This window comes from Hyperolius riggenbachi, chromosome 11 (assembly GCF_040937935.1).
Source record: "Hyperolius riggenbachi isolate aHypRig1 chromosome 11, aHypRig1.pri, whole genome shotgun sequence".
NCBI classification, from domain to species: domain Eukaryota; kingdom Metazoa; phylum Chordata; class Amphibia; order Anura; family Hyperoliidae; genus Hyperolius; species Hyperolius riggenbachi.
In genome coordinates, this window is record NC_090656.1 from 19658158 (window position 1) to 19685818 (window position 27661).

Sequence of the window (27661 nt, forward strand, 5' to 3'; positions counted from 1 at the left end):
ATAGCAGCACCATTATAACATGGCAGTTATAGCAGCACCATTATAACATGGCAGTTATAGCAGCACCATTAAAATGAGACCTCCCAGCAGCACTATTATAATATGACCTCCTAGCAGTTATTGCAATGTAAGGTGCCTCAACAACAACATTATGAAATGACGTCCTCCAGCAGTACTGGCCAGCTGTGATATTACTAAATACCTTCATAACCAACATCATGAATCCCCCGTCCTTCCTAGCATCACACCAGCCTCTCCCGGCAGCTCTGCCGCAGCGTCCCCTCATCCCATCACCTTTGATACAGTCCCCTACATTATATCTGCACATAGAAGATTATCAGGCAGTGCCAGTTACAACTGTCAGACAAGTGGGTGGTGGACTCTGCACTGTACAGAGCAGGAAAAGGTTGTAGTACCGAGAAGACCCCCAGTGTCCCCATTAACCTTCCAGCCACATGCCATCACATCTCACTTTCCACTTACACTAGCATTGTGCACAGTCTGAGGATGACAGGTTCACTTAAACACAGCATCCTACTGAAGCCCTCTATAAATAGAATTTTGGGTTTGGCACTGGCAGTGAACTCGCCTTCCTTGCTTGTGTGTTGTGCGGGTGACAGGTTCACTTACACACAGCATCCCACTGAAGTCCGCTAGAAATAGAATTTTGGGTTCGGGAATGGCAGTGAACTCACCTCCCTGCCTGTGTGTTATGCAGGTGACAGGTTCACTTTTACACAACATCCCAATGAAGTCCGCTATAAATAGAATTTTGGGTTCAGCACTGGCAGTGAACTCGCCTTCCCTCCTTAGTACCGCCCGTGTGTTGTGCACAACCCTCAGCAGACCTTTTCAAGTAATCTTATTTTTTTATAGCCCGTGTCACCGAGGTCTCCCTGCAAAGCCGGCGAACGATTGATTTTCCTGACAATGCGGCTCCCAAAAGCCTTTCCGAGTTCCATTCCCGGGCTGCCTCCTTTTCAAGTCTCTATTTCCATCTCAGCCGTCGGCTCAAACGCCAGCGTCCTCCGCTCACAAATATATTCAGCATGATAAATGATGGAGAAGTGGATAGAAAGGCGACCTGGTGGCCTGTGTTTGTTAGCTCCTACTCGAGGGAATAGAGGAGAAAATTCCTCCGTTTTTTTTGTTCTAGTGAAAAAGAAAAATTAGAATTTGAAAGGAACGAGGAAGGTAATGTTATGATTAAAGGGCACATATGAAAAACTCAGGGCAAGATGTGTAGATTGAGGGCAGGAGAGTGTAGTGATTGGATTGCCTTTTGGGTGTGCATAGGGACCTATGTGTATAGGAGGAGGCTGCCTGCTTGTTACTTCTTCACATTCATAAAAGTGCTGATCGGCGGAACAGATCACTCATTTTCATCATTTTGATTACCAATTTTGCAGCGGTCGATCACCACTTCTGTGCCGCTTGCTTTATTTGTAATGTTGGGCTCAGACTGGTTAGCACTTAAAAGAAAGCCACTTTCAAAGCGTGAGTTAGAATAATGGAGGACAGTGGTGTGGTTCTTCTCTTCACTCTGTCTATACTGGCCATGAATGAGAGTGATTGTATCAAGACCTGGATCTCTACTGAGGAGTAGCAGACGTGCGTCTCTATCGAGGTGAATCAAGACCTGGATCTCTACAGAGAAGAAGCAGACCTGCGTCTATCGAGGTGAATCAAGACCTGGATCTCTACTGAGGAGTAGAAGGACTTGGGTCTCTACTGACGAATATCAGGACCTGGATCACTACTGAGGAGTATCAGGTCCTGGGTCTCTACTGTAGTGTATCAGGACCTGGATTTCTACTGAAGAGTATCAGAACCTGGATCTCTAAGTATCAGAACTTGGACCTGTTACTGAGGAGTAGCAGGACCTGTGTCTCTACTGAGGAGTAGCAGAACCTGCATCTCTACTGAGGAGTAGCAGGAACTGGGTCTCTACTGAGGAGTAGCAGAACCTGCATCTCTACTGAGGAGTAGCAGGAACTGGGTCTCTACTGAGGAGTAGCAGGAACTGGGTCTCTACTGAGGAGAATCACAACCTGCATCTCTGCTGAGGAATAGCAGGAACTGGATCTCTACCAAGGAGTAGAAAGACCTGGATCTCTACTAAAGAGTAGCAGGACCTGGGTGTGTACCAAGGAGTATAATACAGAAATATCTCCACAAGAAATAGGAATGGCAAGTAAAAAAAAATACAATGGGGTAACACAATGAGTCTCCAGATACTGTGATCCAGAGTGGGCAGAAAAGACTGCAATAATGGTAGCCATTGTAGCTGGGAAGCTTAGAAACCGAAACGACAACCAAGACCTTGAGCAGAACAGCGGGATTGGCAGGAGACATGTTTGTTCGGCAAAGCATTAAGTTATCTTTACATTCTTTTTTTTATATATGGCCTTCTGCACTTGGCTCAATGGTTGTTAAGCAGCAGGACGTCAGGTAGACAGGTACTTGAAACCAGGACCTGCTGTGAGGCTATGAGCAACATCAAAGAGTATGGAGAGCTACATGCAGCTCCGGAATCACTGGCCTTCAATCACTCATGTAGGATCAAGCTTTAGAAACGATTGCAAGCACAGGTTGACATCTGAGGAGCTGATGGTGGGCAGAGATAATGTAAGGCAGAGATAAGTGGTTCCTAGAAAGTAAACGTGATATTTCACAGGTACATTATATCCTGATAATAATACAAAAAATAAGTTACTTCCTGATCTAAAACTGTTCAGTTGGTGTATTTGGAGCATTGCTGAAATGGGTCTCAGTTTTTTAGACAACCTTTTTTAAGCATGGTGTTTTTGTTCAGTTGCTATTCAGTCTTGTTTGACTCTTTGCGTCCCCATGGACCTCAGCATGCCAGGCCCCTCTATCCTCTACTGTCTCTTGAAGTTTGTCCAAGCTCATGTTTGTTGCTTCCATGATACTATCCGGCCTTCTCATTCTCTACTGTCCCCTCCTCCTCTTGCCCTTGATCTTTCCCTGCACCAGGGTCTTCTCAGATGAATCCTACCTTCTCATTGTGTGTCCAAAGTATTTTCGCTTCAGCATTGCCTCTTCTAATGAACAGTCAGGGGTTTTTTTGTTAAAGGACATCCGAGGTGAAAATAAACTGATGAGAAAAGCAATTGTATCTATACTCCTCCTCCTAAAAATGCCTTTTTTTCTGATATCACAGTTTTATTTTATATATAAATCTAGTCTCTACCACATGCACTGAACTATGCCAGAGCTCAAATCTATGAATTATTGACCCTTTTTATCTCTTTTCTGCTCTCAGAAGCCATTCATTGACAGGAAAGTGTTTTATGGCTGTAATTACTTATCAGTGAGGGTTAAACTATAGTCTGACCCGGTCTCGACCCGGACAGAAATTGTCACTTGCATACCTGATATATAACTTTTTTTTAGGCAAAGAGGGGAAAAAAGGAACACAGCCTAGTTATTTGTGTACTTGGCATTATCAGGGCCGGATTTGTACTCTTTACCACCCTAGGCCACTGTCACCAGCCGCCCCCCTTCAGTATAGGAAGCAAGATGACCCCTCCCCTCTTCCCTCTAGTATAAGTAGCCTGATGATGACCCCCCCCAAGTATAGGTAGCCAGCTGACTCCTCCCCCTTTCCCCCAGTATAGGTAGCCAGATGACCTCTCCCCACTTTCCCTCCAGTATAGTTATATAGGTAGCCAGATGACTCCCTTAATCCCCCCCCCCCCCTTTCAGTATAGGTAGCCAGCTCGCCTTCACACCGCAGCAGCCATCCATGTCATTCATTTCTTAGCTCATCTCCAGTGCAGAAGCTTCCTCTTCCCCTCTGTCTCCAATGCTGTCCAAGTACATAGCCGCCACCCACAATGCAAACATGCACAGAGAGCAAGATGGCTGCCGCACAGACAGCTAGCAGCAGAGTACCGCAGTCAGGCGCTCGCCTGATCTCCCTGCACTGCAGCATTTGCAAGCTTGCAAATGTTGCACCAGTTTAGCCTGCTGCTTTGGATCACTCCCATCCCCAGCCTGTCAGCTCCTGTCACCGAAACAGGAAGTGGCTGCCGGCGGGGCCAGGAGGATCAGAGGGAGACGGCGAGGGTACCGGACAGCTGCAGGGGACAATTGGAAGCTCCAGGTGAGTAAAACTCATTTTTTTTGTTTGACTTAAGTGTCCCTTTAAGCCTGGTACACTCTTTCTGTTTTGATTGGCCAATCACTGATTCATTTTACCACCTCGATGAATTGTGAGACTTGCCTACACAATCTGTATTCAACATTTTTTGGCCCTCATACTACATGTAGGTGGAAAAATTGGCCAATTGTTGGCCATTCAAAATTGAAGGTGTGTACCAGGCTTTAAGCTATGCACATGCCCAGGGAGGGATTTACCATAAGGCACTGTAGGGACGTGCCTACAGGCGCCTGATGGTGGAGGGGAGGCATCTCACTCTCCTCCCCTAGTGCCTCCCTCCTTACCTATACAGAGTCATGAGCAGCCCGCTCTCTGTATTCCACTGATGAGAGCTTACTTCAGCCAGGGGTACCTCCTAACTACGTAATACTGAGGTTGTAGCTACCTAATACTTGGGGTCACCCATAACTACTTAATATTGAGGGCATTTTTGGCTACCTAATACGAAGGGGCACCTGTAGCTACCTATGACAGGCAAGGGAAGTAAGGGAGAAGTGACACATGGGACAGCCAGCACACTTGAAGTACAGTTTGATGGGGGTTTGTAGGTTAATGAAGGGTAAAGACAAAGGTGCCAGGACATCTGTGCCTATAGACTCCTGTGAGGTAACTCCAGGCCTGCACATGCGCCTCTATATCCCTGAAGTCACATAAAGATCCAACATGTGAAATCTTTAGCTGCAGTGACGCCTAAGCCCATTGTTCCCTTCCTTACGTCGCTCAGGAGCAGCTGTTCCATCGTACGCCACTCCTTCATCCTGTCTCCATAGAAACGGCTGTGTGGCTTGGCTGTAGCCATGGGACTCATCTGTACAAAGCTCCGTCACTGCAGTGTCGCCTGAAGGATCAGGCCCGCACTTGACAGGAGACACACTCAGTGAGTGTATGTAGCTTTAGTCCTCTATGAAGAGCCTCTGGAGGTGGCCTGTCCTCTTCTTGCCCTTCCTCTCAACCAACTCCCTGAATTGGCCACCCCCATGTCTGTTTATAGACTGTGTTTCTTACCACGGCTCACGCGTCATCCAGTGTACATGCACTGTCACTGTTAGTGTGATTTAGCCTTAGAGGAAGTCCGTTGCCGCTCAAAATAATCGTCAGGCACATCCCACCCAGCACCCACCACCTCTACACCACGGGGTATGATTGTATTTTTTTCAAGTCAATTATCATTACGCTTGTATCACACCCTGCATGGCTTTCAGCACGGCGACAAGCTCTTATACCACATATCAATAAATGAATGAACTGTGCCAAATTCCCTTGCTTTGCTTTTGCTGATGGTACAATCCAGGGCCGGGACAAGGTCCTCCAGCACCCAAGGCGGAGACACCAAAGTGCGCCCCCCCCATCCCTCTCACCCCAGCCGTCACACACTGATTGCTAATAGACTGAGAGGTGCCTCAGGGCCCCCAACACCTTAAAGTGAACCTCCGGACTAAAAATCTACTCAGCATAACTGAAAAGGCTTGGTGTTTCTTTAACAGTTTCACAGCATCAGAACTTTGTTTTTCTTACCAAAGCATCATTTTTAGCTGAATTTTTAGCTAAGCTCCACCCATCAAAGAAAAGAAGCCCGGGCTTTTTTTCCCTGATGCTGTGCAGAGCATGATGGGATTTCCTATGTTGTTATTCACGTTGCTTAGCAACTGGGAGAGGTGCTCAGGACACAGGACAGTTGGAACTGTGTCTCATGCTCCGTCACCTCCTTTCAACCAAAAAGATGGCTGCCCTCATGAAATCAAACCTTTGCCTGTTCTTTTAAAACAGTGTGGGTAAGAGATTATATTACCTATCTATTTTAATTAACATAACTAATGTAACTTAATGACAGTATGTTTGTTTAGGCTGGAGCCTAACCTCTTTAACCTCTAGTTATCTGGTTTGCAGTCACTGCCATGTATCCCCTTTTCTTATTTCTCTCTGCTTCAAGCACAATAGGGGAATGATAGCTGGTGAGTTGTGCGCCCCTCTGATGCACGGCCGATTAGCCGTCGGATCGACTTCCGCCGCGTCTGTGCATCCGTGCGGATCGATTCCCGCTCGTCCCCGCGGCGCTCCTTATCAGCCGCTCGATTCCCCTCTATTGTCTGCCAGTGGGGATCGAGCGGGGAATCTATCCGGCAAGTCATCGGACCTGTCGGATATTATCAGTCGAGCCATCAGGCTCGATTGATAAGCCTGCCTTAACTGCCGTGTATGCCCAGCATCACACTGCGCCCTGAGGCTGGAGCCTCTCTCGCATCTGCCTCGGCCCAGCCCTGGTACAAACTGTAGTTCACTTAGCTGTTCTTGCTATACTTTAATATAGCCCAGGTGAGGGTTGCAAACTTCTTGCTCCTCCTAGCACAGAGGTGGGCAAACTTCACAATCACCATGGCCACGGTGGTGTCATGTGACAAGCTGGCAAGTACTGACAGCGGGTCACATGAGGCTGCCGTAGCCATGGAGATCGAGAAACAATTAATATTCGCCATGTAATTTGTTCATATTATTTGATCCACAAGGAGCCTGCATGTAATCGTCTTTACTACTGTCCGATATGATAAAAAAAATCAGCATTAACTGCTATTATCTATAACCACACCCCCTAACAACGCAAAAGGTTAAAAGGTTTTTTTTTTAACATGTATATGTATGCACAGAGGGAGATACTGGTTGTTTGGCAGAGAAAGCTGATATTTCCCACAATGCAACGAGGCTCACAGACAGGAAACTGTCACCACCAAGGTCCTGACATCACACTGTGGGAGGGGCTTCACCATACCAGCCATACAGAGCCCCCCGATGATCCGTTTGTGAAAAGGAAAAGATTTATAATGGGAAAGGGGGTATCAGCTACTGATTGGGATGAAGTTTAACCCTGGGTTACAGTTCCTCTTTATACCTATTATTAAAGAGAATCTGTATTGTTAAAATCGCACAAAAGTAAACATACCAGTGCGTTAGGGGACATCTCCTATTACCCTCTGACACAATTTCGCCACTCCTCGCCGCATTAAAAGTGGTTAAAAACAGTTTTAAAAAGTTTGTTTATAAACAAACAAAATGGCCACCAAAACAGGAAGTAGGTTGATGTACAGTATGTCCACACATAGAAAATACATCCATACACAAGCAGGCTGTATACACCCTTCCTTTTGAATCTCAAGAGATCATTTGTGTGTTTCTTTCCCCCTGCAGTTCTCATGCACTGAAGTTTCAGGCTCCTCGTTTCTTCCTGCAAACAGCTTTGCCCTTGTCTGTAATTCTTCAGTATGTGAAAGCCCAGCCAGCTCAGAGGACGATTTATCCAGCTTGTAAAAGATAAAGAGAGAAGAGAGAAGCTGCCCTAATCTAAATAATACACAGGCAGTGGGCATAGAGGGGTCTGGAAGGGGGGAGTTCATAGCAGAACCACAACACTGAAGAACTTGGCAGCCTTCCAGACACAGGCTGACAAGTCTGACAGGGGAAAGATACATTGATTTATTACAGAGACTGTGATAGTAGAAAGTGCTGCAGTAAGCTAGAACACATTAGAATAGCTTTTGGAACTTGTAGGATGATAAAAAACAGGATGCAATTTTTGTTACGGAGTCTCTTTAAGCAATGCACACGACTTTGCAGGGAAGGAGGAGAGGAATCCGACCCTATATTGCCGGGTCGAATTCATAACACTAGCGGCCCGAAGTTTGCCTCGCCCTCTTCTAGCAGCCAGTCTTAAAACATCTAGGCCAGGTTTCCTGAATCATTTCTGATCAGCTTTGCTCTCCATCACCGTAGGTTTCACCTGAGCATACCTCCCAACTTTTTGAGACAAGAAAGAGGGACACTTAAGCCACTCCCATGCCACACCCCTGATCACACCCCTAGTCACACATACCATAAAGATTTCACAAGAAAAATATGTTGTTTTATCATTCAAACCACGCTGGTCCTTTCTGTCCTGGTTCATTTTCCGTCATATTAACATTTGAAAATTAGAAATATATCAATTTGAAGGATGAAAATAAAGTTGAGTCAATCAAACATATTTTTTAGTAAAGAAATATATATATTTACATAGAAAGAGAGACAAAGTCCTGAAAGAGGGACAAATGAGGAAGAAAGAGGGACAGGGCTCCCAAAGAGGGACTGTCTCTCCAAAAGAAGGACAGTTGGGAGCTATGCCTGAGTGCTGTATTTTTATTTCACTATGGGTTGTATCATTCTGCATTGTCACAATCATACTTGCCCCTCCTTGTCCTTGGATGAAAGCTCACTCTGTAGTCACACTTGTAGCCCGTGATCTGTTAGTGCGCGCGAGTCGGCTTCTCTGTATCAGAACACGTTTCCTCTTCCCTCCAACGTGCAAGGAATGACTGTTGTGCTCAACTGTCATTCTCTTTTTCTGAACCGATCGGCGAGATGTTTGTCCTTCAAGCTGCAAAGGTCAAGTTGTTTGCGTTCTACTCGTTTAATGACAAATAACTGGTTGTACCGAGCATTAGGCTGCCAAAACAAAGAGGGGGTGTATTTAAATAGCTGCTGCGCAGGCGGGCAGCTTGATCAAGTCATCTCTGGCTGTGTTTGTCCTCGTCCGTCAAAGCCAGGCCGCTGTCTTCCTCCTCATCATCTCTCTCTCTCTCTCTGTGGATATTTGCATTGCTTGATGTTGAAAGGTCTATTTTCCGCACCATTGGAAGATGAATCATCCCAATTCTGCTCTCTTCCTCGGTATCCTGACCTGGTGTGTCCATTCACATCTCACAAAGACACTCTCACTAGCTGGTTTTAGAAGAGAGAAGAACCGCTTGCCCTTCTCGGCGGACATTATGTCTAATTCATTAAGTTCAGCAGAGCACGCTGTAGGAGAACCGCCACTTGTATTATCCAGTTTGTTCGTCGGAGGATTGAGAGCGGGATACGTAGTCATCTCCAGGAGGCATTCATGCAAAAGTTATCGTCTCTGCTGCAGAAACCTTCAAGCTATAAACACACTAGATTCTTCTCACCTGCCTCCCCCCAACATCACAGGCAACATTGTTCGTTAAAGTGGATCCGAGATAAACTTTTACTCATTGCATAATTGTGTTCCTTTCATATAGTTTATAGGGCATTCCTCAAGCCCAATACTTTTTTGTTTTAATACTCTAATTTCCTATAAACTAAACAAGCTTCACCCACAGCTTTTTAGAGTGCCTTGGCATTTTTAGACAGTAGCAAGGGCTTATGGGAGCTTAGTCTAGGCAGGAGGAGGGGGAGGTGTTACTCGCCAGAGATTTCAGAGGCAGAGGGGAGGAGGGAGGCGGAGAGAAGAGTGAAGCTTTCACAGGCTGAGGGATGGAGATACAGATCAGCTCGCCTGTGTGTAATGTGACAAACAGAACATGGTTGCTCTCATCACAGGACGAAATAATCATATTCTGTTGAAGCTGTTTGCAGCTAGATTTGCTGTGTAAACTATCTAAACTTTAGATAAGATATATAGACAAGTTACTTGTTATAGTTCGTTTTTCATCTCGGATCCGCTTTAACCATTCTGTTGAATCCTTAAAGGAAACCAGAGAGCAACGATACTTACCTTATTATACATACCTGGGGCTTCCTCCAGCCCCATGGGCATGGATCACTCCCACGCCGCCGTCCTCCACTGCCTGCAGCTCCGGTACCGGGTCCCGTTACCTCAGCTAGTCTGCGCAAGAGGACGTGCGCTCTTTACGTATCGAGTGGCCACTGAAGAGATACGTAGAGAGTGCACTTCACTTGCGCAGACTGGCTGCGACTGGCTGAAGTAACGGGACTCTGGTACACTTTAAAGGACGCCTTAAAGGGAACCTAAACTGAGGATATGAATTTTTCCTTTTAACATAATACCAGTTGCCTGACTCTCCTGCTGATCCTGTGTCTCTAATACTTTTAGCCACAGCCCCTGAACAAGCATGCAGATCAGGTGCTCTGACTGAAGTCAGACTGGATTAGCTGCATGCTTGTTTCAGGTGTGCGATTCAGCCACTACTGCAGCAAAAGCGATCAGCGGGGCTGCCAGGCAACTGGTGTTGTTTAAAAGGGAAACATCCATATCCCTCTCAGTTAAGGTTCCCTTTAAGTGAGAGGCATATGACGGCTTCCATATTTGTTTCCTTTTAAACCATACCAGTTGCCTGGCTGTCCTGCTGATCTTTCATGCATCAGTAGAGTCTGAATGACCCACTTGAAACAAGCATCCAGTCAAACTTCGGTCACACATGTGATCTGCATGCTGCTTGTTTAGAGTCTATGACTAAAGGTGGCAGCCGATCGACCATTCAAATTGATTATTATAATCGTATGAAGAAGACCAATTTTGGGCCAATAGGTCACATACATGCTGCAAGACGTCAAGCTGACATGCTTTTTCAGGTGCGCACGGTAACGGCATGTGATGTCCCCCGGCGCTGTTCCTCTTAGTGTAAAATGTGCCGCCTGGAACCCCATGCATGAATATTTCTTTCCTCTTTCTACATACATGCGCCCCACGTGGTTGACGGCGTATCTGTGGGCGCATGTGACGTCACACATGTCCACCTTATGCCGGCAACCGCGTGGGGCGCATGTATGAGGACGGAGCCCAGAGTTGGCAGTGGGCACCGACAGGTAAATTATTCATGCATTGGGCACGGTTGTCACTGGGAGAGGGGGTGGCAGACTCGGTGTCACAAGGCTGAAAACGATCAGGAATCGGCCTGCAGTGTATGGGCAGGCAACTCTCTCCGATCAGATTTGTTCAGACAGAGATCTGTCTCTTGGTCAATCTGCCCATACATAGTCTAATGTATGCGCCAGGGCTGTGGAGTCGGAGTCGTGGAGTCGGGCAATTTTGGGTGCCTGGAGTCGGAGTCGGGAAAAAAATGCACCGACTCCGACTCCTAATGAATTTGTAACTGTAATTAAAATAGAAAATATGATAAAATGTTCTATTTCTCAGATAATAGTCATTAAAAATAATGTATATATACACTATATATACAGTAATAGCTGTGCTTAGTCCACAAAAATGAAATAAACCAATCAAAATTAGATACTTGTGCTGCTTCAATAAAGCAGTCCCCGTATTTTTAAGGTCAGATATACATATCTGATTGTGACTGTATATATGATGTGTACAGAGGAATCTCTTATATATACTAAATAACATCTATGCTGTAAGTATAAAGCCTGATGTGTAGCTGTGTCACTAATAGAGATGGTCAACGAGATGGAAATAATTCTGCATTGATGCTGATTTATGCAAATGTATGCACTCCCTTTGCTGATGAAATCAAATAATTTGATATGTTGTTAAAATTTGGTTTGGTGACTACAAATTAAAGGGTAACTGAGACGGATGAAAAGTAAAGTTTTATACATACCTGGGGCTTCCTCCAGCCCCCTTCAGGCTAATCAGTCCCTCGCTGTCCTCCCCCACCCGGATCTTCTGCTATGAGTCCTGGTAATTCAGCCAGTCAGCGCTGTCCGGCCATGTGCCGCTTCCACAGCCAGGAACATTCTGCACCTGCGCAATAGTGCTGCACAGGTGTAGTATGCTCCTGGCGGCGGAGTGTGTGCATGCGCACTACGCCCGACTGGCTCAAGTACCTGGACTCATAGCAGAAGATCCAGGTGGTGGAGGAGGACAACGAGGGACTGATTATCCTGAAGGCGGCAGGAGCAAGCCCCAGGTATGTATAAAACTTTAATTTCATCTATCTCAGGTTTACTTTGTTACACAGTAGTACTATACTCTACATATGCACTCCCCACAGAGCTGCAGGGAATCCACTGAGAATGCTGTGCACATTGAACACAGAGGTGTTGTCTGTTTACAATCTCCTCATTCCCCTGCAGAGTACCTGCACATCATTCTTACATGTACCCACACTTACATTGCCTAGGGCCTGATAGATGTTCTTTGTTCCGGTTTGTACCTTTTACAAGTACTCTTACCAAGGACTAGTTTTAGTCTAAAGGGAATAAATATAGTAGTCTACATATCCTTCTCACTTCAGTTGTCTTGTAAAATTCCTAAGCGTTGGCAGTTAAGAGACGAATTTCATGTTACATACTTTTAATCAACAAAATTGTAATATGCAAATTAGAGGAGTCGGAGTCGGTAGAATCCTAAACTGAGGAGTCGGAGTCGGTGGATTTTTGGACCGACTCCACAGCCCTGGTATGCGCACCTTAAAGGGAATGTCCTAGGAGTTAAATAAAATTACATACCCGGGGCTTCCTCCTGCCCCTGTCAGCCATCCTGTGCCCTTGCCGCACTTCCAGCAATGGCTCAGGGTTACCTCCGGTCAAAGATGCCGACTTCGGCAGGTCAACATCTACTGCGCCTGCGCGAGAGCCGCTTGCGGTGGCAGTGACGTCATCTCCAGTGTATTTTTTTTTAAACTCGTCGGATATTACCTTTAAATGGATTAGAAGCAGAAGATCAGCAAAGCAGCCAGGCAAAGTGCACTGTTTAAAAATAAACACCGTATTTTTTGGACTGTAAGATGCACCTATTTAGAGGACAAAACCAGGGGAAAAAAATATATACTAAACCTGGTGCATCCATGGTGAAAGGGCATCTTGTGGATTATGCCCTCTTGTACCTCTTGTGTCTCCCTCTGTCCCCCTTGTGTCCTCATCTATACCCCTTTGTGTCCCCCTGTGTCCTCCTCTGCATAGGTACAGTACAGGGAGTCCCTGACATTGCTGCCGGTTGGAGGTTGGTATTGGCAGACATTCACAAGTCAGGAACTGCGCAAAAGGTGGATCAGCGCAACACCAGGCCACCTCCGAATGGCCTCCATCAGAGATGCGCTGAGCCCCCCCAGAAACTGCAAACGCACCTTGAACCCAAACAGAAGCTCTGCATATACACCAAAAGCATGGCTGTTAAGTGGGAGCAGCTGACAAAAAACGAATTAAATTAGTACATAGCAAGGAAATGAGCAGCGCTACTTAAAAACAGACTAGTGCCTACCTGCAAAAGTGTACAAGCCCCACTTGTGGGGTCGAATACACACCGAGCATACACATGACCTGTCTACCACTGGAGGAGGATGTTAGTTTCCTGTAACAGCTTGCATGCAACCTATTAAGTACTCGTCCCTCCCACTGTGAAGAAGTCAATCCTCCATGGGAGCGCAACAAGTATATGCAGAGCTTCTGTTTGGGTTCAAGGTGCGTTTGTAGTTCCTGGGGGGGCTCAGCGCATCTCTGATGGAGGCCATTCGGAGGCGGCCTGGTGTTGCGCTGATCCACCTTTTGCGCAATTTTCGATTTTTCAATTTTATTTGGTAGCGCACCCAGGCTATGCATATACATAGGTTAGGATTTAGTTAGTGTTAGGCCCCTCCCATGGAGGATTGACTTCTTCGTAGTGGGAGGGACGAGTACTTAATAGGTTGCATGCAAGCTGTTACAGGAAACCAACATCCTCCTCCAGTGGTAGACAGGTCATGTGTATGCTCGGTGTGTATTCGACCCCACAAGTTGGGCTTGCACACTTTTGTAGGTAGGCACTAGTCTGTTTTTAAGTAGCGCTGCTCATTTCCTTGCTATGTACACACCAAGTCAGGAACTCCCTGCATTTGGACTATAAGATGCAGTGACTTTTTCCTCCCACTTTTGGGGGAGAAAAAGTGAGTCTTACAGTCCAAAAAATACAGTAAATATGTCCTCTACATCCCTCTCACTTCAGGTGTGCTTTGAAATCCCTGCAGCGGGAGACCTCCTGGTATCTTATCTCCGCCACAGAACAGAAAAGCCTGCCCTACATTATGAGTATATGAATAAGCTGTATTAAGCCAACATATCTGCTGTGCTCTACAACTGTCCATGCAATACACTGGAAATAAATGATTGGGGGGGGGGGGGGTTTCAAATTGTAGCCTGATTTGTAGCTTTTGGTTTTTTCTCCCCCTTTGTGCATATTTTATCTCTGAGTTGTTCTTTCACAACAGATAACTGCATGAAGTCATATATAATGTATGCTTATTTTCATTATTTTTTTTTGTCTTATAGAAAATGATACGTTGTTGAAGCTTTTCCACAAATGACTCAGTTATCCCTCTCCCTGTCCAGGAAATACGCCTTCAGACGCCTGATTGTCAGTTGTGGGCACGGGGGAATGGGTGACGGCCTGTTTAACTGAGAGCTTCAGGCAGTAGAGTAGCCGGGTTCTGGCTGGAAGACATTTTGAACCATTATTTTTTTAAATAGTGTAAATTACAAAATATATTGAATGCAATGCCTGGACCAGAACTCTTGCACAGGACACAGGGATAACAGAGAGAAATGCACTCTGTATGTTTTTAGATAGAAGAGCCTGCCTAATCCCCCATCATTCTCAAGTAATCGCAAGTGCAATGTGATCTCTCAGCTGTGTCAGCACAGACATTCGGCAGACGCAGCTAATATCTAAACACAGGATGTTAACCCTTTGTCTGCTTCCATGAAAGCAAGAAGTAGACACTGCCGATTTATTGCAGGATTTGTATCAGCTGTAACATAGTAATGTTTTTTCTTTAAAGGTTATTATGCTGTTGCTTATAATTTAGAGCAGAGAGGAAGTTCTGAGTTCAGGTCCCCTTTAATTCTCCTATAACTGTGTGGCAATGGGGCCATGTGCACCTTTTATTAATGTCTGTCCTTTATTGCAGCCTTTCGGTGTTAACCAGCCCGGCCCCTATATTATGTACATGACGGTGGATGCCAACGGCTATATGAAGAACGCCTCAGGTAAAGAAGCCTGCTCTTTTTTCTCTGCTCATTGAATGTCTCTGTGCTCCCCCTTTATCCTGATTGTAAAGGAAACTATATATATTTACCATCTGTGTTATGATTATTATTTGTTTACTATTTTCCAATGCCCCAGGTCATGAACTTGCCTTTTTATTCCTCCGGAAACATTTATTAGCATAAGTTAATATTTTCCCTGCCTATAAAAAGTTTTACAAGAAGTACCTGATGCAGTCGTTCTTTGGTGCTGGTCTTTTTGCTGTGGATTCATAGTGAAAACTTGCTCCTCCCCCTCCTTCAGGCAGATTCCCGCCCCTGCAGTGATATGAGAACAGGAAGTAGGGATAACTGCCCTCCACACTCCAGGCATGTCTCTGATTGGCTGATAGCCAATGCAGTGCAGTTGTTCCTCCCCCTGTCACTGCAGAGATCTGGATTCTGAGGCAGGGAACACACTTGAGGCCCCGTTCACATCACAGAACGCAGGCACGTTCCATTCAGAACACAACGCACAGGAACCCACGTCATGTGCGCCTCTGTGTGTTGCGTGGCTGATCCCATTCACTGAAAGTGAATGGGACAGCCGCGCGTTTTGTTTGGAAACGCGTGCAGCATGCGTTCCCGGACCGCACAGATCCGGAACGCATGCAGTGTGAACATCAGACAGTGTAGTCTATGCACTGTCTGATGTCGGCCTCCCGCGCGCGTTCCTGAAATGCGGACGGGAACGCGTGCAATGTGAACGGGGCCTGACTGTTTTCGTACGCGTTTTCTGCACAGAAAAACTGAGAACTCGTGTTAATCAATGGGCTAGGGCACACTTAAATGTGTTTCTCGCATGCAGAAAAAAAACTGACTTTCTGCATCCTGATTCTGCACATTTTGTCAGTTTTCTGTATCAATTACATTAGCTGCTGTGAAAAAACGCGCACGTTTTCTTGCATGGAAACACACTTGGTGTGCAGAAAAAGTATGCAGAAAAATGCGCGCAGAAAACTGAAAGACAAGTGTGTTTCCTGCCTGAAGGAGCGAGAGGGGAGGAGGGAGAAAACAGAAAGTACAGACTCCAGGAAGGTGACCAGCACCAATCAACTGCTCTACCAGGTGTTTTATATTTGTTGTAAAAAAAATGTATCTCAAGTGGCGTTGTCTACGGTGTTTTGTGTGCAGATTTGTAAATTAAAGGGGCACTATTGTGAATTCAGTGATTTTTTTTTTACATGATGAAATTAATATGTGCAGGTGGAGTTAATGTTAATATAGAGAAAGTGGCTGGTCAAAAGTACTGTGTAGACTGAGAAGACTTACAAGCCACAGAGGGCAGAACGTTGCCAGACAAGTTGCGCAGCCATTCAGATGCGGGGGACAACTGGAGCGGCTGAATTTATAGCCAGTATTTTCACCCTCGTGAGGCTGAGGTAGGAGCCTTAGGCCCATTCACATTGCACACGTTGCTGTCCGTGTTTTGGAGGCAGAAACGCGCATAGACTGCACTGCCTGATGTTCACACTGCATGCGTTCCGGACCAGTGCGGTCCGCGAACGCATGCTGCACACATTTTTTAACAAAACGCATGGCTGACCCATTCAGTACAGTGAATGGGATCAGCCACGCAACGCATGCAAACGCAGATGGCGTGCGTTCGTACGTGTTGCCATCCACGCTTGCTTAATGTGAACGTGGCAAGTATTTAAATTAGTTGGTTGTTGGTCATGCGTATGTTCTGGTTAAGCAAACAAAAAGTTGTGCGGTTCGTCATGTTGGACAGTTGGTCGTGCTTTAAAGTAAACCTGAAATGAAAAGTAAAAGTAAATATAAACATACACACGTAATACTTACCTCCCCATGCAGTCTACTCATCAATCTCTTTCTCCTCTCCTGCGTCCTGTTTGTCCACTGTCATCAATGGAATTATCTGTCCTCCTTTTTGAAAATGGCTATTACCCCATAACAACTTCCTGGTCAGCACACTGTTAAACTGTAATATTGCCCACTTGAGCCATAGGGAAGCATGGACATTAGCTTGCAGTTTCAGTTGTAACTGACAGCTGCTGATATATAACTGACAGCAACTGGTATATTTCAGTTCTGACAAAATGTTGTCAGAACTGGAAGGGATCACTGTTAGGAGAAAATGGTGAGCTTCTGAGTGGAACAGACGGTGAGGTTAGTATGTAATGTTCATTTGCAGCTACATCATGTGTGTATTGTAAATAATTTTACTCAGTTCAGGTTCCCTTTGAGGGGTTAAAGTTAAACTGATCACCGCTTGGCTTTCTCCCTGCCACAAATTGCTTTCAAGTGCCTGAATGAAGCTTTACAAATCGTTTGACCCAGGTGACTTTGCATGGAGTCTGATCCGCGACTGCCATCGTCTCACGGCATAAATGTAAAGTAATCGTTGGTTGTGGATCGAAGCTCTGGGCCCTGAGCATTGTCAATAGGCTTTCCCGCTGCCCCTCCGTGTGGTGGCCGTCCGCCTCCTTCATAGCGACGATCGATTCCTCCCCAACCCTCCTATTCACACGCTACACCGCGATTGTGTGTTTCCTATTGACAGCTGACAATGGACACCTTGACAAAGGCAGCACCCACACAGTACATCTCCAGCCCCTCTGCGTGTTACTCAGCGCTGTATAAAGCATTGATTTATCCCAACGTCTCCAGTCACGGGCGGGAGGACACATTCATAGCGGCGGAAGGACAAGACTTTCCTTTCCAAAAATCGTTGCGAAGCAACTGTTTTTCCATGCGGGGCTGCCACTGTTTGACGCCATTATTAGTAGTAGTTGCCTGTGCCTGCAAAGCGCTGGCATACTGTGTAGAGCTGTACAAAGTATAATAAAGTATGCACAGTGCTTACCGTAGTTTTGTGCACTTATGGATAGAAGTGGAACTTGCAAAATCCTTTTGTTTAAAGTGAACCTTAAGCCAGAAAAAAAAGAGTTTTACTCACCTGGGGCTTCTACCAGCCCCCTGCAGCAGTCCTGTGCCCTCGCAGCCACTCACTAATCCTCTGGTGCCCCGCTGCCAGCTAGTTTCGTTTTTGCCGACAGGCCCGTCAGGACTGGCCACGCGTAGCTTTTTCCGCATTCCCGACTGTAATTAGCGCTACTGCGGACCGCAACGCGTACAAAAATACGCGTTGCCGCATATCTACGCGTAGGTAATGCGGCAACACGTATTCTTGTACGCATTGCGGCCTGCAATAGTGCTAATTACAGTCGGGAATGCGGAAAAAGCTACGCGTGGCCAGTCCTGACGGGCCTGTCGGCAAAAACGAAGCTAGCTGGCAGCGGGGGACCAGAGGATTAGTTAGTGGCTGCGAGGGGACAGGACTGCTGCAGGGGGCTGGTAGAAGCCCCAGGTGAGTAAAACTCATTTTTTTCTGGCTTAAGGTTCACTTTAAATGTTAATTTGATTACACCTGAAGCAAACCCTTGTCCAAAGTGTTCTTAAGGGCTCCTTTCCGTACAACGCGCTTTCAGCTGCGCTTATGGAAACGCAGTCATAGCGACATCAGAAAGTGCATAGACTGCACTGTTTCTATACATGCGCTGCAATTCACCACTGAATCACTGCGTATGGTTGTCTGCATTTCAATTCAGTATAATCCGATCCCATTCAGTATAATGCATGGATTTGCTAGCTCCGCCCCCAGGAGTGACGCGCAAAGCATTATTTACAATAATTATTTATAAAGAATTTAATCAATGTAAAATCTTTCCTCTCCCTTATTTACATTCTGAAATTTATCACATTGTGACATTTTTACTGCTGGCAGGTGATGTCACTGGAAGGAGATGTTGCTCTTTTTGTCAGTTGGAAACAGCTGTTATTTCCCACAATGCAACAAGGCTCCCACAGTGTGATGTCCGTACCTTGGTCCTGACATCACACTGTGGGGGGGCCATACAGGGGGCCATACAGAGCCCCCTGATGATCAGTTTGTGAAAAGGAAGATTTCTCATGGGAAAGGGGGTATCAGCTACTGATTGGGATGGAGTTAAATTCTTGGTTATGGTTTCTGTTTAAAGCAAACTTGAACTGAAAAAAATAAGTCAAAATAAACAGGTCACACTTCCCTCCTGTGGAGTCTACTCGTCAATCTTTTTCTCCTCTCCCGCGTCCTGTTTGTCCACTGTGATCGAAGGAATTCTCCGTCCTCCATTTTAACTAGTTCAGTACCAGCGGTCCCTTTACGGACCAGAGATCGCTGGTACCAAAAACCAGGGCTTGCCAATGCCACACAGAATCGCCGATCACGCTGCTCACCTGTCGCCTCAGCCCACCCACTTACCCACTGTGGGAGCTGATTTCATTGGTTCCTGACCCTGTCATCAGTGTGAGCCAATGAGGTGAAAAATGGAGGTGAAATGAATCTATGGTCGATTGGAATTCAGAATTTTGTCAATCAGCACGTTGGATCTTACAATTGTATCTGAAGAGAGAAAGCAACCTAATCGACCCATTTATAGGAACAATCGATAATTATCTTCCAATATCTTACCATCCCATAAATCTGATAGAATGATCTCATCCGAGGAACATTTTGTACCGTTTAGCCCCCCAGTACTGAACAGCATTCCCAACCCAGGCTGGGGCTGAAAGAAACATGCTGCAAGCGGTAATCCCGAGCCTGGGTCAGGACAACCCCTGTGCAGGTTACAGTGCACATTCAGCGGAGCAGCACTTTAAACTTACGTCCCCAGGTCTCCTCCAAGTTCTCCGGGGATCTCAATCCCTCAGATCGGAGTCTGTCACGTGATGACAGCGGGCGATATCACCACAGGGGAACAGCGCCACCCGGAGGACAGGAGGAAGAATTGCAGCGCTGGATCCCAGGGAAGTGAGTAAAATGCGAAGGGTGCTTGAACTGATTGGGGAGGTCTCTGGTGTTCTGATTAGGTCTGAATTTAGGGTCTAAAAGCTAGGAAAAATTGCACCGCTGACAAGACAAATAACATTTATATCGCGCTTTTCTCCTGGCGGACTCAAAGCGCCAGAGCTGCAGCCACTAGGGCGCGCTCTATTGGCAGTAGCAGTGTAAGGGAGACTTGCCCAAGATCTCCTACTGAATTGGTGCTGGCTTACTGAACAGGCAGAGCAGAATTTGAACCCTGGTCTCCCGTGTCAGAGGCAGAGCCCTTAACCATTACACTATCCAGCCACACTTTCAGACCCTACAATCCAGGATTCATCAGAATTGCCAAGGTGATTGATGGGTAGGGATGGCCCTGCCTAGGAGAACTCATGGAGCAGCATGTGATCAGTTTGATCAGCTGATAGATTTTTAAGGCTCTGATTTGCTGGTCCTGATCATGTGCTAAACCAGAAAGTCATCACAGCAAATCAGAGACTTACAAATCTATCAGCTGACCAAACTGGTTACATGCTTCTCCAAGAGTTCTATTGATGGGCACCTTTAGATATGTCTGTTTAAAGGACATCTGTAACAAGAGGGATATGGAGGCTGCCATATTTATGTCCTTTTAAGCAATACCAGTTGCCTGTCAGTCCTGCTAAACCTCTCCCTCTAATACTTTTAGCCATAGCCCCTGAACAAGCATGCAGCAGATCAGGTGTTTCTGACATTATTGTCAGATCTGACAAGATTAGCTTCATGCTTGTTTCTGATGTGATTCAGACGCTACTGCAGCCAAATAGATCAGCAGGGCTGCCGGGCAACTGGTATTGTTTAAAAGGAAATAAATATGGCAGCCTCCAGTTGTCCTTTAAAACTGGAGGGGAAACAGAAGGCATTCCTGCATAGCTGACATACAGGACGCGGGAGTGGAGAAAGAGATTGAGGAGTAGACTACACAGGAGGTAAGTATGACGTGTGTATGCTTATTTTGACTTTTAATTTTCAGTTCAGGTTTTCTTTAATCTGCTTTAAAGAGGAACTCCAGTGAAAATAATGTAATAAAAAAAGTGCTTCATTTTTACAATAATGATGTATAAATGATGTAGTCAGTGTTTGCCCATTGTAAAAACTTTTAAATCCCTGATTTACATTCTGACATTTATTACATGGTGACATTTTTACAGCTGGCAGGTGATGTAGCTGCTGCTTGCTTTTTTGGCCCTTGGAAACAGCTGGAACAACTGTAAACAGCTATTTCCCACAATGCAACAAGGTTCACAGACAGGAAACTGCCAGAAGTACCACGGTCCTCAGAATTTCTTGTGGGAGGGGTTTCACCACAATATCAGTCATACAGCGCCCCCTGATGGTCTGTTTGTGAAAAGAAATACATTTCTCATGTAAAAGGGGGTATCAGCTACTGATTGGGATAATGTTCAATTATTGGTCGGAGTTTCTCTTTAAAGGATACCCGAGTTGACATGTAACACGATGAGATAGACATGTGTATGTACAGTACCTAGCACACAAATAACTATGCTATGTTCCTTTTTTTCTTTCTTTGCCTGAAAGAGTTAAATATCAGGTATGTAAGTGGCTGACTCAGTCCTGACAGAAGGTGACAATAGTGTGACCCTCACTGATAAGAAATTCCAACTATAAAACAATTTCCTGGCAAAAAATGACTTCTGAGAGTAGGAAAGAGATAAAAAGGGTCAACAGTTCATACATTTTAGCTCTGGCATACTTCAATGAATGTGTCATTAAGCAAAAGCAATAAAACAGTTAAAACTTATTAATAGTAGATTTAAACATAAAATAAAACTGGAATTTCTTAAAAAGTCATTTTTAGGAGATGGAAGATAGATACAATTGTTTATTTCATTAGTTTATTTTCACCTCGGGTGTCCTTTAAAGAAGTACAATGGAGGGAAGAAACGCTATATATTCCCTTTAAGTTACTACATCCGCATGTATGGCTAAAAATACTTGCTTCAGGCATTAAGATTCCCCCCGCACCACTCCCTTTAAACCACCAGCTTTTATTCTAGTGCTGCGTTAAGCCAAGAAGAAACACTGACTCTGGAATCTTCAGGCCAAAGTGGAAGGAAATAGGATTATGGGTAAGAAGAGGAGAGCGGCGCTGCTGGAGTCGCGATAGTAAGACGCGGAGCTGTAACATACTTCCTCTCCCCCCCCCCTCTCTGCTGCCCTTATCTCCTGCCTCACACAGCTGCACGAGACGCAGATTGTATTTAAGATTGGCTGACAGCAGATGGGAGCTGGAGAAGTGGAGGGTTTACCCTCCCCGCCACGTTCAGCGCCGCTCTCCGCGTATCGCCAGCATGCCGAACGAGTTAAAGATGACAAGTGCTGTATAATTTCCCTTAATCCCTCCGCACACGCCTTAATCCTCCCGAGCTCTCCAAGACGCTATCTGTGAAGAGTCGCAGAGAGACTCGGATTGCCCGGTCCTTATCGCTGTGCCTTCCAGTGTCCCCAGTCACTTCCCAGTCACATACAGACGCCACAGCTGTACTTATAAATATTTCTGCCCCGATCAATAATGGAAATGGATATTAGATTATTGATTGTGCACCTGGAGTTATGAGACGAGTACGATCCTTAACATGAAGCTGTTACACAAAGCTTTATTCATACTCCTTGTGTGTCCTTACTGACTGTATGCATGTGATGGGCCCATGACTTGAGGATCTGAGATGTAAAATGTCCATTACGTCACAGCAATGTGTACAGAGAAGTGGTGGCAGCTAGATGGGATGGGACAGTGGCCATGTGAGAGGGGGGGATCTCTGTCACATTCAGCAGTTACAGGGAGCTGTTATAGGGAGATGGAACGCAAGAACAGGAAGAAGTAAGTAGTACGCGTGCGATGGACCCCCAGCAAAGTGAGTATTTGTTTAGCCCCGCCGCTGTTTGTGAACCCACCGCTGCGTCCCCCCTCCACCTGGCTGTCTATACTGACTGCACCTATTCCTGGCTGTCTATACTGGCTGCACCTATTCCTGGCTGTCTATACTGGCTGCACCTATTCCTGGCTATCTATACTGGCTGCACCTATTCCTGGCTGTCTATACTGGCTGCACCTATTCCTGGCTGTCTATACTGGCTGCACCTATTCCTGGCTGTCTACACTGCGGGCACCTATTCCTGGCTGTCTACACTGCGGGCACCTATTCCTGGCTGTCTATACTGGCTGCACCTATTCCTGGCTGTCTATACTGGCTGCACCTATTCCTGGCTGTCTATACTGGCTGCACCTATTCCTGGCTGTCTATACTGGCTGCACCTATTCCTGGCTGTCTATACTGGCTGCACCTATTCCTGGCTGTCTATACTGGCTGCACCTATTCCTGGCTGTCTATACTGGCTGCACCTATTCCTGGCTATATATACTGGCTGCACCTATTCCTGTCTGTATATACTGGATGCACCTATTCCTGGCTATATATACTGGCTGCAACTATTCCTGGCTGTCTATACTGGCTGCACCTATTCCTGGCTGTCTATACTGGCTGCACCTATTCCTGGCTGTCTATACTGGCTGCACCTATTCCTGGCTGTCTATACTGGCTGCACCTATTCCTGGCTGTCTATACTGGCTGCATCTATTCCTGGCTGTCTATACTGGCTGCACCTATTCCTGGCTGTCTATACTGGCTGCACCTATTCCTGGCTGTCTATACTGGCTGCACCTATTCCTGGCTATATATACTGGCTGCACCTATTCCTGTCTGTATATACTGGCTGCACCTATTCCTGGCTATATATACTGGCTGCAACTATTCCTGGCTGTCTATACTGGCTGCACCTATTCCTGGCGGTCTATACTGGCTGCACCTATTCCTGGCTGTCTATACTGGCTGCACCTATTCCTGGCTGTCTATACTGGCTGCACCTATTCCTGGCTGTCTATACTGGCTGCACCTATTTCTGGCTGTCTATACTGGCTGCACCTATTCCTGGCTGTCTATACTGGCTGCACCCATTCCTGGCTGTTTATACTGGCTGCACCCATTCCTGGCTGTCTATACTGGCTGCACCTATTCCTGGCTTTCTATACTGGCTGCACCTATTCCTGGCTGTCTATACTGGCTGCACCTATTCCTGGCTGTCTATACTGGCTGCACCTATTCCTGGCTGTCTATACTGGCTGCACCTATTCCTGGCTGTCTATACTGGCTGCACCTATTCCTGGCTCATTGCCCTTAAACAAGTGTGAACGTCTCCGTAGACTTTCATTGAAAAATAAGAAAAAATTTAAAAAAAATTATTATTTCTCAAATTTCAGGCCATCATAGTTTTAAAATAATACATGCTACCGTAATTAAAACCCACACATTTTACTAGCTCATTTGTCCCAGTTATTGTAATGTTTAAAATATTTCCCTAGTGCAATGTATGACGCAAATATTTTATCCTCTATAATAAAGCCCAAGTGTCTCTGCAACCCATGTCCCTGTGTGTGTGTTTTGTAGAACTGCGCATGTGCAGGGAGAGGGACGCAGAGACACTGAAGGGGAGGAAGGGGCGGGCGTTTGTGCGAGGACGTGCACGCGGTGCAGGTGCACGCGCATGGTGCGGACGTGCGCTCGTGCGACAGGCAGATGCGCGCGGCAGGCGCGCTGTGACAGACCTAGCCCATTTTTAAACGGGCTAAGGTCACTAAATGGAAATAAAGGTGCATATTTTTAGTTTTTTGTCCATCACTTATTACAAGCCCATAATTTGAAAAGTAACAGCAATATACCCTCTTGACATACATATTAAAGAAGTTCAGTCTCTAAGGTAACTATTTTTTTATTTTATTTTATATTTTTATTGTTTTTTACAAACATTTTTTGGGGTAACTATTGGGGAGTGTGGGAGGTAAGGGGTTAATTTTAAATGAAAAAAAAAATCTGTTAGTCTAAAAAAATGTTTGTAGATGTAATTTTACTATTTGGCCACAAGATGTCCTCACGCATAACTTCTTTATGTGTAGTATTGCTATGCTACTAACAGGAAGCAATGTGTAGACGTGTAAGTATCGGTTTGGTGCTGTCTCCTAGAGGGCGGCAGTCATTCACACGGGGGCTTAGATCAATGAATGGGAACTGTGTTGTTCTGTAAGAAGATCTAGGGAAATGCAGGGATGTAGTTACTCGTCCTGGGGGAGGGGAAGTGTTTAAATCAGTTGAGCAGAATTTATATAATGTGGAATAGGACCCGAAGATAAGGCACTACAACAATTTTGTAGTACCATATATACTTTAGGAAAAGCCAACCCCCAACTTTTACCTTAAAAAAACTGGGGAAGAAAATGTCTGACTCGTGTATAAGCCGGGGGTAGAAAATGCCACAAGCACATCACCATTCACAGCCACGGCCCGCCACAACCATTGAGGTTAGCTGGGAACTCCAATGGAAAGTGTGTGGTCTCCCTCAGGTGATGCAGTGGGGGTACGGTGATGTACACAGGTGGCATGCATGGGATGACCACCTGTATCACCCACCATATGCACAGTGGTGTGTGACATACGTGCATCCTGTCCACCCCAAGTGCCCGCCCCACTCCCCACCCTATAAGTGATCCATATGGTGGGCGCCAAAATGGTACAGAATTATTTTTTTCCAGCGGTGCAGTGCAGTAACATGTGCAGCCCTGAGTCTCTCTCTCCCCAGTAGCTCTCACCAGAGCAGAGCGATATACCTTATGCTGTTTTCGGTGGCCCCCAGGCATATGCAGAGAAGCGGAGTGTTCACTCACCCATCTACACCTACCGCAGTCTCGTATCTATGGCGTCCTGCAGTGGCGCCATCTAATGGTGCCTCTCATTATGTGCCCACTGCAGGGCATCATAGATAGGAGACTGTGGTAGGTGTAGATGGTGAGTGAACCTTCCACTTCTCTGCATATGTCTGGGGTCCGCCAAAAACAACATAAGGTATATCGCTCTGCTCTGTAGCCAGTTGCCTGGCTGCCCTGCTTTATCTATTTATTTCCATTTAAACAATGCACATTGCCTGGCTGTCCCGCTAAGCCTCTGTCAAGCATGCAAATCAGGTGTTTGACTGAAGTCTGATTAGATTAGCTGCATGCTTGTTTCAGGTGTGTAATTCGGACACTACTGCAGCCAAACAGACCAGCAGGACAGCCAGGCGTCTGGTATTGTTTAAGAGGGAATAAATATGGCAGCCTTCATATCCTTCTCACTTTAGTTGTCCTTTAAAGTGAACCTTAACTGAGAGGGATAGGGGTGTTTCCTTTTAAACAATACCAGTTGCCTGGCAGTGCTGCTGATCTCTGACTGCAGTAGTGTCTGAATCACAAACCCTGAACAAGCATGCAGCTTATTCCAGTCTGACTTCAGTCAGAGCACCTGATCTGCATGCTTGTTAAGGGGCTGTGGCTAAAAGTATTAGAGACACAGGATCTGCAAGAGAGTCAGCCGACTGGTATTATTTTAAAAGGAAAAATCCATATCCTTCTCAGTTTAGGTTCCCTTTAAGATGAAAGATAAATTGCAGTTCCCACAAATCGGTCACTACCTTAATTTAATTATTGATCCTTGTTGTAAAGTGACTGTAGGCTGGTGTAGAGCACTTTCTCCTTCCCTCCAGTGCTCTGAGCACACCCATGACACCTTCTGGGAGGAGGCGTGGCACACACTGCCAATCACTTTGCCTTCTGCTGTTCTGTTTAGGAGAGAGGCGTGGCATGGGCTGACACTCCCCCTCCCGCATATGAGGGGGTGCAGCCATAGGTCAGAACATGTCTTGATGCTGAGAATGCTGACTGCCCAATCTCAAGGCTTGCTTATGGGAATTGAATTTTGAAAGTAAAATAATTAATATTTCTCTTGTGTGTGTGTGTGTGTGTGTGTGTGTGTGTGTGTGTGTGTGTGTGTGTGTGTGTGTGTGTGTGTGTGTGTGTGTGTGTGTACAGTGTGTGTGTGTGTGTGTGTGTGTGTGTGTGTGTGTGTGTACAGTGTGTGTGTGTGTGTGTGTGTACAGTGTGTGTGTGTGTACAGTGTGTGTGTACAGTGTGTGTGTGTGTGTGTACAGTGTGTGTGTGTACAGTGTGTGTGTGTACAGTGTGTGTGTGTACAGTGTGTGTGTGTGTGTGTGTACAGTGTGTGTGTGTACAGTGTGTGTGTGTGTGTGTGTGTGTACAGTGTGTGTGTGTGTGTGTGTGTGTGTGTGTGTGTGTGTGTACAGTGTGTGTGTGTGTGTACAGTGTGTGTGTGTGTGTGTACAGTGTGTGTGTGTGCGCGTGTGTATACAGTGTGTGTGTGTGTGTGTGTGTACAGTGTGTGTGTGTGTGTGTGTGTGTGTGTATACAGTGTGTGTGTACAGTGTGTGTGTGTGTGTACAGTGTGTGTGTGTGTACAGTGTGTGTGTGTGCGCGTGTGTATACAGTGTGTGTGTATATGTGTGTGTGTGTGTGTATACATGTGTGTGTATATATGTGTGTGTGTGTGTGTATACATGTGTGTGTATATATGTTTGTGTGTGTGTGTATACATGTGTGTGTATATATGTTTGTGTGTGTGTGTATACATGTGTGTGTATATATGTTTGTGTGTGTGTTTTCTCCATACACAGCACTTTATTTTTGTGGGAAGAATCCGATGACAGTTTAGGAAGCACAACATCCTTTTGGAGGCGTGTGTTTTTGGCTGGCGTTCAGGATCTGAGCCGGTAACGAGGCATTTATAGGACAGCGAGTGGAATTATCCCCGCAGGTGCCCTCACCCCAGATAGGAATAGCCAGGAGGATCCTGCCGCGCTGGTTGGGGCCGCGTTTTACCATCTGCCGCAAATAATAATTTGTCAAGCTGCGCCGTGTCCTGTAAGACTTGCTCTACACAGACATTAAATGCTCACAACACTCC

At 45.9% G+C, this 27661-nt stretch overlaps 1 protein-coding gene across 1 annotated transcript in view; it reads left to right on the top strand.

Annotated features, from left to right (window-relative positions):
• The window catches only part of ITFG1 (integrin alpha FG-GAP repeat containing 1), a 383915-nt gene that overhangs the window by 302976 nt on the left and 53278 nt on the right, over positions 1–27661 (top strand). Inside the window, exon 14 of the mRNA XM_068261311.1 lies at positions 14818–14896. Coding sequence (XP_068117412.1) covers positions 14818–14896 — 79 coding nt within the window. The remainder of the gene's footprint in view (positions 1–14817; positions 14897–27661) is intronic.